General features: G+C 31.7%; 1 protein-coding gene across 1 annotated transcript in view; it reads right to left on the bottom strand.

The window, feature by feature from the left end:
• LOC137617856 (lactosylceramide 1,3-N-acetyl-beta-D-glucosaminyltransferase-like) overlaps positions 1-12,151 on the bottom strand; it is a 29,254-nt gene that overhangs the window by 1,473 nt on the left and 15,630 nt on the right. The window contains exons 2-5 of the mRNA XM_068347807.1: positions 10,571-10,908; positions 7,197-7,369; positions 5,794-5,844; positions 3,085-3,399 (exon numbers count right to left, since the gene is read on the bottom strand). Of these exons, the coding sequence (XP_068203908.1) occupies positions 3,085-3,399; positions 5,794-5,844; positions 7,197-7,369; positions 10,571-10,577 (546 nt within the window). The 5' untranslated portion in view covers positions 10,578-10,908. The remainder of the gene's footprint in view (positions 1-3,084; positions 3,400-5,793; positions 5,845-7,196; positions 7,370-10,570; positions 10,909-12,151) is intronic.

Here is a 12,151-nt window from a genome sequence, read left to right as displayed (position 1 = left end):
AGAGGCTATGGCACTACCCAAGACTAGAGAACAATGGTTTGATTTTGGAGTGTCCTTCTCTTAGAAGAGATGCTTACCATGGCTAAAGAGTCTCTTCTACCCTTACCAAGAGGAGAGTAGCCACCGATCAATTACAGTGCAGTAGTTAAGCCCTTTGGTGAAGAATTGTTTGTAAATCTCAATGTTGTCAGGTGTATGAGGACAGAGGAGAACCTGAAATGAATAGACCAGACTATTCGGTGTATGTGTAGGCAAAGGCAAAGTGAACCGTAACTAGAGAGAAGGATCAAGTGAAGTACTGTCTGGCCAGTCAAAGGACCCGATAACTCTCTAGCAGTAGTATCTCAACGGGTGGCTGGGGTCCTGGCCAACCTCCTATCTGTAAGCTGTAATGACCGGAATAAAATGTTAGGCAAATATTCCCTGCTTGGACACTATGTAATAGCAATGAACATGGAACAAGTAAATGTAGCATTATAGTTTTCTAATTTCTGAGAAATATTATTCTCATGCACCTGAGTTCGGGGTTAACATAAATAGTTACTAGTAGTTGTGGATTCAACAAAGAGGATGTTTAGTTGAGGATGGATGGCGGTGAAGGAGTGAGGAGGGCTTAGGAGGAGTCTGTCATTGGGAGAAGATGAAGAGGGAGGCAGAGAATTAGATGACGAGGGAAGGTGGAGGATAATATGGAGAGAAGAGGTTTGGTGGAAGAGGATGCCTTTGATGGATGGCATTGGAGAGGGTGCATCAGGCAACCGACCCCTTAAAGTCGGGATAACGGTGTGAAAGAAGAAGGGGTGTGGATTTAACAAAGAAAATCTTGAACATTTAAAGGTTATACCAAGTTCTTTATATCCCTCAAGTGCTAATTGTCTTTTGCTCATCTGTATAGGGATTAGTATCTCTCGACTAGCTAGTCATTTATTGTACTCTTGATATACTTCTTTCAAACTGAATTCTAATATTTGTTAAACGAATATTATACCTGACTTCAACTTAAATTCTAGATTTTCGTTTCATTTTCCTATCAAATCATAAACTATTTGTTAAAAGAGCTTGGGAGTGAAATATAGGAGATTATTTACTTTGACTCGCAAATAAAGTAAAAGCAGATTAAATAATTTTACATATGCCAAAGAGATTATGTTTGTACATAAAACTAGAAGACCTCAAAGTACCACAGTATGAATTTTCAACAGCAATTTGTTGTAATTGCCAAGATGATATTTTGAGAATGAGCAGAAGACAATAGGGGAAAGGCGTTTTGTAGTTATTTCAAAGATTTGAATGAATGAAATATCAAGACGTAATGATATGTTCATTACTCGCAGAAACAAGTGTTCTGCATTTTGAATAGCTTTCTCCATTTGAGAGTTATATTTCAACAAAAAGAACTGCTTAGTCTAGTTTTACGTGAATTTTGTCAGACAGCAAAGACATGGCAAAAGGCCAGTTGATTGGAAAATAAAGAAAGCCAACAGTTAGGAAAAACAAGAAAATAATCTTGGAAGTACGAACAAGTTCTGTGCAATGGCATTATGATTGGTTGGATTTGAGGACCTTGATTCTAGCAAAAAAAAAAAAAAAAAAAAAAAAAAAAAAAAAAAAAAAAAAAAAAAAAAAAAAGTATTCTACTATAGTTTAAGGGTCATGGAGAGAGACGTCACTGCCATTATATGAATTTGCGAATTTGCTCTCTAAACCCTTGGTCCAATCAAAGCCCTTTCCGAAAATTTAGAATCCCCAACATTGCAGTGTTCCAGGTGACATATTTAAACAGTTTCATTCTTAGAACATAATGTGGTGAAGAGAATCTGGTGGGCAAAGTATGGATGCTTCCTCTTATTATATGAGTAAAGAAAGGGGAGTTAGTGCAAGTGTGGATTAGGAAAATAAGACTGATTTGAAACAAAGCCTATAGTGTTTCAACAAGTTGTTGTTGTCTTTACCAGTTTCATTTGTAGTCTTTTATATTTTATCTGTATATTAAATCAAAATAATCGACTTGAAATGTAAATTTTGATGAATAATTATTTTTCATTATATTTCTTTAACAAAATGCGTAATAAGAAAGTGAAACTGTCTGGCGACTAATTATTAACTTTCAGATAAATGACTGACTCACAATCTTCATGCTGGGAGTTTGATTCACACCCACAGGAAAATAATTTTCCCTTGTGTCTATAAACCTTTACTTTTGAGGTAGGAGTCGGCTGAGGTGTAAAGGAGGCCCTTGGATCTACTTGCTTAGTCGTCAGCAGCCTTTGCTTGGCCCTCCCTAGTCCTAACTTGTTGGAGGACAAGGCTTGGGTGCTGATCATGCACACACACATACACGCACACACACATATACAGTATATATATGTATATATACTGTATATATATATATATATATATATATATATATATATATATATATATATATATATACTGTACATTATTATTATTATTATTATTATTATTATTATTATTATTAGCTAAGCTACAACCCAAGCTGAAAAAGTAGGATGCCATGAGCCAGAGGGCTTCAACAGGGAATAATAGCCCAATAAGGAAAGGGAATAAGGAAATAAATAAACTGTATGAGAAGTAATGAACAATTAAAATAAAATATTTCAAGAACTGTAACAGTCTTTAGGATACTGTGTTATAAGCACAATGACCTGTCTCTTGCTTCTGCCGCTCATGACGGACATATGATTATGGACATAATGCTGTGGTCTAAAGTTTCCTAGATTTAATTTTTGTATCAACATTCAGGTCATTATTATAGTTTTTACATGAGATCACAAATACAATCCAGTGGGATGGTTAATTGGTCATTTTTGACTATCCTGAAGAATATCATCATCACTTCGAAAAGATTTGCACTATCATCTGAAAATTTCCATTTATGATACATTTTATGAAGTATCACCTACAAGACATGCTGAATTAGTCCTTGACATATGAATTACACTTTTAGCAAAATCTTTAATGGCCAGTTTCCGCTTTGGGACATTTTTTTTTTTATAAGCAAAGTAATTCATGAACCAGGGCAAGAACAACTTCACTGCAGAAGTAACAAGATGAAGGATTTACCTGGACAATGTCATGGTAGCGGTCACTCTCCTCCTGCACCATCCTGCGCTCTTCTTCATTTTTGGGTCTGCCCACCATGAAAACGGTACCAATATTAACACCCAGGTTATAGGCTGAGGCGTTGGCCCAGGTATTTCTTGTAGTGTTTCTCGAACTGACACGACTGATGGACGAGTGGACATATGCAATGATGTCCAGACCAGGTCTCTTGCGACAGAAGTCTGACTCTTCGATGGGGAACACCGTCGGGATGATTGCTGGCCTTCCTGGCACAGTCTCGTCAGGACCCATTGGTAGCCAGGATTCATGGTTGACCTGTGTTTAATATATATATATATATATATATATATATATATATATATATATATATATATATATATATATATATATATATATATGTAAATATCTATTTCAATATCTATCTATATATATGCATATACATAATATATATATATATATATATATATATATATATATATATATATATATATATATATATATATATATATATATATATATATATATATATATATATATATATATATATATATATATATATATATATATATATATATATATATATATATATATATATATATATATATATATATATATATATATATATATATATATATATATATATATATATATATATATATATATATATATATATATATATATATATATATTTCAAAATGTGAATATGTATGGGGATATTCCAATTCTCTATTCTATACATTATATGAATGAATATTCATTGACGTATATTTTGTGCCGAAACAAATTTATGTACGTTCTTACAGTATCACAATTATCCACATTTCACACAGAAATCAGATAACGGAATGAAAAGCACATCTTAAGGTTTATTTGAAATCAGTACACACACACACACACACATATATACATATATATATATATATATATATATATATATATATATATATATATATATATATATATATATATATATATATATATATATAATGTATCTATATATATATCTATATATCTATCTATCTATCACACACACACACACACACATATATATATATATATATATATATATATATATATATATATATATATATATAGCCTATATATATATATATTAGTTAACCATGTGTAGGAGTGTGCAGAATTGAAAAAAAGGAAGCAGGATATTAAAGGAAAAAGAAGAATTTTCAAGAGAAAAATGAATGACGAGTAATAGCACTGCTTGGAAGGGAATGAAGCCATCCACTTCTCAGAAAGTCTCCAGAAATGAAGTTCATATTTCCCTTCCCTTTTTCATAACTACTGCAAGTTCCTACTGACACTCATCCTCGGTAGGGATGGTTGAAGGCGATAGGATGGACGCGAACCACGGACCATAAAATTGTGATCTCAGAGCTCTACTACTGAGTATGTACCGTATATGTGTGTGAGTAAAACAATTTTTTTGAGATAGGCAAATATTTGTGAATATTCATAAATGCATTCTTATAAACACAATCATCAATAAAGGTTACTGTAGCATAATGTCTAGAAACTGTAAACGTATTCAATTTCGTGATAAACTTGATATTTCTTTCGATAAAAAGTGAAGAGGGCGAGGTTTATGAGTTTATTGTGAATTCTCTTAGATCGAGTCAGTTGACAACTGCTGCCTAGATACTACGTCTGTTGTGCCTTCTTTGTTGGTTGATTTGACGTTGCATTATTACCAATATTTCTTTGTAACTCAATTGCAAAGAAGTTAAGATTATGAACGCAATTTAAATTTTAAATTTTTGACCACTGTGGTCGATGAATTTAGAAGAGGAGGTTAGAATAATTTTGACTTTCTCATATTTATTAAATTTCAGTAGTTTCAGCGTCAGGACGAATGATATTTCCTTTTACTTGAGTAGATTGTTTTTTTATATAAGAAATTGTCTTCTCTGGCTATAGCCTACACTTGTATATGAGACTTTTTGCAATTAAGAATATAATCGATTAATTGGCAATTAGATTTTATTATTTTTCTATGTCAGAAAAAAACATTGCAGGTGGTATCTTTTTATAAGAAATATAATTGTTGATATATGGGAGATATCTGACTCATTACTCAGAATTTAGGAAAATACTTTAATGGAAAATTTTATCCAATTGTAAACATTACCCTAAAAACTGTGATTGGAAAAATAATGGTTTTTTTTTTTTTTGATAATTTAACTCGAGGGAGAAATAACTGCGTTATCTATCTGAGTTAGCACACAGGTGTTGTTATACAAGTGGTATAGCACAGCTGATTATAAAGAATTAAATAAAAAAAACAGGTGTTTCATCGGCCTTGTTTTTGTTTTTTGTTTAAAGGTGCAGACTGTAGCTTCTACATTACGTGGCAGAATGTCCTCGTTCTGACATATTTCTGTACGTGTAGTCGTAACATATGTAATTCATCTGAGCCTTTATAGTTCATTGGCCCAGGCTGCAAAACCCCATTTCACAATGAAACCAGACACAATCCCCTAACCTATAAGGTTCCCAACTTGACCTAACCTAGGAACCATATCCATATCTATTTACCTACCAAGGGTTCTACGCTCCACTGCAACCTCTCTCATAGACTAAAGTATTCTTAGCTTACCGTGTCCAAACGAACTACATTTAACCAATTCCTCTTCGCGAACGTAGGAATTCTCTGAAACAAAGAAAAGTTGTTCCAAGGGTTATACTGCAACCTACCTGACTGTCGTTTGATGGTCTGGCCGTAACAAGCCGGTTAAGATTGTCGCCCTGAAATAATTGCATTCTGGATTAGTTTGACATCCGGCAAATTATCTCGCAAAGTAGAAATATGGTAATGATGAATACCCAATTTCTTTTATAAGGTACAGACTAAGGCTACGTAATCGGAGAAATAGAAAACTGGCTATTCATTGCAGATGTTTTTCTCCGAATGGTTTTCACAGGAATAGTAAAGATTTATTTATCTGTAACTATAGGGGACATCTCATTGCCTTGGTTTATTATTCTGAATTATTGATACATCAAAATATAGGACATAGTTCAGGTGTATCAACTTGACAATTCAGCAATACACATGTGAAAAGAAAATGCAACAATACCGTTTACATGAATGTGTTCTAACCTAAGCTTACTTTAACTAACCTAACCTACTATGGGGGGCGGGGTTAAGCTAGCATTACACATCCATCTGGCAGGGGGTAGTTTGATGTCCCTTGCTGTAAGTTTGGAGGGTGTGAACGTAGGGCGCACGCCTGTTTCTCTGGTGGAAAAATCTGTTCTTTACTATTCACCAAATTTTACTGCTGTGCACGTGTGACCTAATTAAGCAATCTTAATGAAAGAAAATCACTTATTGCTACGATTGGAATATAAATGAATTACAGATATTGATTCCGTAGCAATAGCCAATTCGTTATCTAATTTACACTTTAAGAATGGTATGAAATTTCCCTCATGCATTCTCAAGGTAATTAGAATTAATGCCTCAATAATTTACTTCAAGTAAATTTACAACAAATATATCGCGATGTCACAATGGAAAATATAACCTATGAAATAAGAGGCCAACATTGAATTGTCATATGGCTTAAAACAGTCCTTTTACACTTTTTAAGTCTTAAACACAGTGAAAAATATTTTAGAATAATTGTATATTGAAAAAGCAGTAGATGTTTTGAGAGAGAAAAATTCGGTTTGTATTATGTTTATTGTTGGTTGATATTTTCATGTTTTAAACCATATATTTTGTAGCTACAATAACAATTCTAATAGTAATAATTACAATAACAACAACAACAATAATAATAATAATAATAATAATAATAATAATAATAATAATAATAATAATAATAATAATAATAATAATAATGGAATTAAAGAAATTCATTACTTCTTAATATTTTCAGGATTATGTGCATTAAAATTACGAAACAAACATAAATTAAGAATAAGAATACATACAAAGCTAGATTCATTTAGCAATTTTATACTTAATGTCAAAGTGCATGATAATGAGTTTTAGCGGTCCGAGACAATTCATTGGTTCTATCCTGTTTTCTGTCAGTTTCTTTCGTGAAAAATTAAAGAAGAATGACCTTACACTTCCCATTTATACCTACTTCCTTTCCAGATGATTCCGCCCAGTTAATTGCATACAGATTTACAGAATTCAAAGACTGACTCTTCATCATAGAAATCTCCTCGCTTGTAATGCCTATGTAGAAACCGAAGAATGAACATAGGACGCAAAGAGCCAAAATTTCCGCCAACCGCAGCTGTCGTCGATTGGGGACTGTTTTATCAAATGAAAAAAAAAAGAAGTATAAGAAAACGAAGCTTACTTCCTTTCATTAATAGCTTTTTTGTTTCATAATAATACATCAAATATTCTTAAATGAATGAATAATTTCACCCCCCTCTCTCTCTCTCCCTCTCTACACACACAAACGCATAAACACACACACACACACACACACACACACACACACATATATATATATATATATATATGTATATATATATATATATATATATATATATATATATATATATATATATATATATATATATGTATATATATACATATATACATATATATATATATATATATATATATATATATATATATATATATACTTACGAAGCTGGTGTAGCATAAGATTGAATATTTTATTCATGTATTTTATTTGTGTATTTAAGAGATGAAAAGCCAGAGGTAAGGTGAGTTCCACTCGCGTAGGATCAAGTGAATGTATGCAAATTATATAAGACTTTCGTCATTCATTTAATTGTGTTTTCATTCAGTTTCGTATATGTAAATTTACGCTATTCTAAAGAATTAACATTTTATTTCACGTAGTTTTGTTACAAAATCTTATGTAACCTTTAGGTATGCTGTATGACACACGAGGTATGATTCCACGTTGTTAGAAAAGGTTTGTAAATTCTAAAGTTAGTTTTATATTTTTTTAAAGTTACAAAAGGAAGGTGGGTGGAGTTAGCTGAGAGAGTTGTCTCGCCTGGTACGTTAGTACCTATCCTCGACTTGACAAGTTGGTAACTTTGGTGCCATAGCCCTCTTCCCCCCCCACACCCCCCTCTCGCAAGCCAACAGATGATGTCCTGGAGGGTTCTAGATAAATTAATTTAATATATATATATATAATATATATACATATATATATATATATATATATATATATATATATATATATATATATATATATATATATATATATATATATATATATATATATAGAGATAGAGAGAGAGAGAGAGAGAGAGAGAGAGAGAGAGAGAGAGAGAGAGAGAGAGAGCTTAGCATTGCATAAGCAGCAGAAGACATTCAGCCTATCCCTTTGAAAGAGTCATCGTTCGCCAGCCCTCTCTCCTCTCAAGTGTGTAAAGTGTTTTCCTCTTAAACGTGAATAAGTGATTTTTATCCAACGTATAACGTGTATGTTGTTGTCCAAACGTTGGTGATATTATTAGGTGATTAGTTAAAAGTGTAGTGTGTTAATGTAAGTACATTTTATAATATAAATATATTAGATAGTGAAGAGGAATAAAAATTTTGCTTAACCGTTCTGTAACCTTGTGTGAACCAAAAGACGTAAGGATAACAGTTACACATATGTGAATTTCCTTATTGGTTTATTTCATTAACTGTCTAAAATAAATATTTCCATAAATTAATTCCAGTTAAACAAGTGATTGGATAATTTTTTCAAAGTGTCTTTCTTTTGTCTTAATCTAAGGTTTAGTGCAGTTCTAATATTTTGAGTGACTTATTATTGGTTTTAATTCTGTTTAGTATTATTATTGTAACTTTTTATAGAATATATTTACTTTTGTAAAGTGTGTATTATTTCGATCACCAATATTTATTCTCAGTACTTCTATCGATTTCCTGACTAAAAACCGGAGTAAGTGGTTAGTTAAGAATAGTTCAAGTAAAGTATTCATCCAGTTTTGTTTTGAGTGTAAAGTAAAGAGACCTTTGGATATTCAGTGTTCATATATATTGCCGTCTGGGAGTTGTGTAATATTCTCAAAGCTCGGGTATTATTCAAGTAAAACAGATTTATATAAAAATAAGCAGGTGAGCTTGGAACTTCGGAGTTTACGTAATTTGCTAGACGTAATAATGTGTGTGTATATATATATATATATATATATATATATATATATATATATATATATATATATATATATATATATATATATATATATATATATATATATATATATATATATATATATATCCATATATATCTATATATATATAGTAACTATTCAATTTTGTTTTTTTCCCCTCCCATTTGTCTGTTTCCTAAAATTCTGTCTTGATTCGAAGGAATATTGAGTTGCTCCAATGTTGTAGTTGGCATCCTACTGGTGTTTATGAAACGGAAGAAAGCTTTTTTGTTTTCGTCAAATATATAAGATGTTTAAGATAGGATATAACTCATGTTGATCATTAAATGAATTTAAGAGCTGCAAAGTATGGATGTGGAGTAAAAGAACCAACATTAAATACTGGCAACGAGTGCAAATTTTAATACAGTATTTTAAATATCAAGCTATGTTAATGAAAATAAAATAGCCGTAAATAGCCTGCTGCTCATGGACACAAATGTCAAAGTAGTAAATCGTCAAAAACATGAAACTGTTGCTAGAATTTACAAATAAGAAGTCTCGATATGATTATTCCTCGTGGCTATAATTTGAAACAGCATTAGTGGGGGTAATTTTTTTTTGACAACTCAACATGAGTAATGCTATTCAGTGGACATCTTTTATAAATATAAGCTTGTTCATACAAGAAGACCAAAATCTAAACTAAACTGAATTAAGTGTGGTTTAATGGGAGATGTAAGAGACCTTTAGTTGTATCATCACAAGGGGAGACTATCCTGCCTAATTAGTAAAACAGTCAGTAAGAAATGAAATACATAATATAAAATAGTGAAATCAAGTAATGAAATTAACTAGAGAAAAAACTAGTATGAATAGCAAATAAATATATGATGATAAAACTTAATGAAGAAAATAAACTAGAGGCCAAAAACTTCCAGAGATAGATATTGGAATTTTATTTGTTAGACCTATGCTTCTTAAAAACGTTAAATCTTATGGTGAGCGAAGAACAAAAGTTATAAACGAATCCACATGCTGTTCATGTAAGCTGTTATTCGTAAGTTATCGTGTAAATAACTAGCAATAGACACAACTGAACTGCGCATAGTCAACTGTGCACACGAGCGACAATTGCATGGTAATATCGCCCGTATAGCCGATGCGAAAATAGCCACCCTGAGTAGGGTATGATTAAGTATGAAAAGTATGATAAATCAGTCTATAAAAAATTCCTCTTTTTTGACATGGTAATAACCTGCAGTGAATGATATTGTAATGTATGATAATTTTTTTTTTCTTTTTAAATAAATGACGTTAGTGTTGTTTAAAACATTAAATGAAGCATTAATCTTACCCATCATAGCTTGCGGATGTATAAAACTTTCTTCCTCTTTAATGTGTATATAAAACTAAAACGTTTTCTTCTTCCTTAGTGTAAATATTTTTTCCGAACCAGAAAAAGTTTCTTATTCTTCAGAGTGAAGGCTTTCGAAAGGTAGGAAGTTTCTTCTTGTTTAGGGGGATTAGTTTCTGTAACTTGCAATTACCTTTTGGTCTTTTATATAACAAAGGTTTAAGAGAAATTAAAACATTTTCTACTTTTGGGTAACTGCTTCCTGGACATCTTATGTTTTCTTCCTACTCGTTGCTAGTGGTCTAAAGATCCCCCGTCCTCTTTGTTGTGGGTCGTCTCTGGAAGAGAAGAGGGTTATCAGGTTAGGCTGAATTGGTTCCACAGACATTATCTTCCTTGATGGAAAATGTTGTATGATATGATTACTTGTCTTGGCAATCGATTAGATTTGGTTAGGCAGAGTTCGTTTAGATAAAAAATGAGAAAAAATTAATAATTTAGGCATCTTTTGAGGGTAATGTCTGAGCGAGAGCTTTCCAATGTGTCATCTGAAATTATATTAGTAAAATTCAATGTATATTGACATTTAGACAATAAATAGTTGGCTTTTGAATAGAATATATCACAGTAGGCTTATAATATGATAAGTACTTACTTTGATAAAGCGTTTGACACAATTGGGACTTTTATAAATCCTCATCATCTCCTCCCACGACCATTGACGCAAAGGACCTGTTACATTTCGCCAGTTGTCTCCATCTCGAGCTTTTAAATCAATACTTCTCCATTCAACATCTCCTCCTTCCCCTTTCATAGGCCTACGCACACACACACACCTATATATATATATATATATATATATATATATATATATATATATATATAGTATATATATATATATATATATATATATATATATATATATATATATATATATATATATATATATGTATGTATATAATATACATATAAACAGATGTATGATTACAAGCATATATAAATGCATGTATTTGTATATATATATATATATATATATATATATATATATATATATATGTGTGTGTGTGTGTGTGTGTGTGTGTGTGTGAGTACGTGTGTGTGCATGTATGTGTGTAAACATATGTACACACAATAAAGCGTGAAGCAGAAGGTGATGAATATAGGAGTATTCATTTAAAAGTGCTAGGTAGAGACGACTGGCGAAATCTAATCAAGCCCTTTTGCGTCAATAGTCGTAGGAGTAGATGAATGAATGATTTTAATTTCTCTGGCATCCTGACATCTAAGGTCATTGACGCCGATATCGTTTATAAAGATTAAAAGAATATTCAATTAAAACCAGAAAAGTAAATATGATATAAAAGTTAAATAGCATCAAGAAGACCTGCTTTTGATATGAATTTAAAAATGCCACTAGTATTGTACGACACATCATGTCCAAGGATCTTGGCAAGGATGAACCTGCCATAAGTAGGGCATTCAGTCAACAAATGCCTCACTGTCAAGGGTATCAAACAGACGTCGCAATATAGTTGGTGTTGGCCAGCCAGCAGAAACTCATGTGTCATCCGAGTGTGACCA

The sequence above is a fragment of the Palaemon carinicauda genome, chromosome 24 (genome assembly GCF_036898095.1).
Source record: "Palaemon carinicauda isolate YSFRI2023 chromosome 24, ASM3689809v2, whole genome shotgun sequence".
Lineage (NCBI taxonomy): Eukaryota > Metazoa > Arthropoda > Malacostraca > Decapoda > Palaemonidae > Palaemon > Palaemon carinicauda.
Note: the sequence above shows the minus strand (reverse complement) of the source record. Positions and strands in the feature narration are given on the sequence as shown.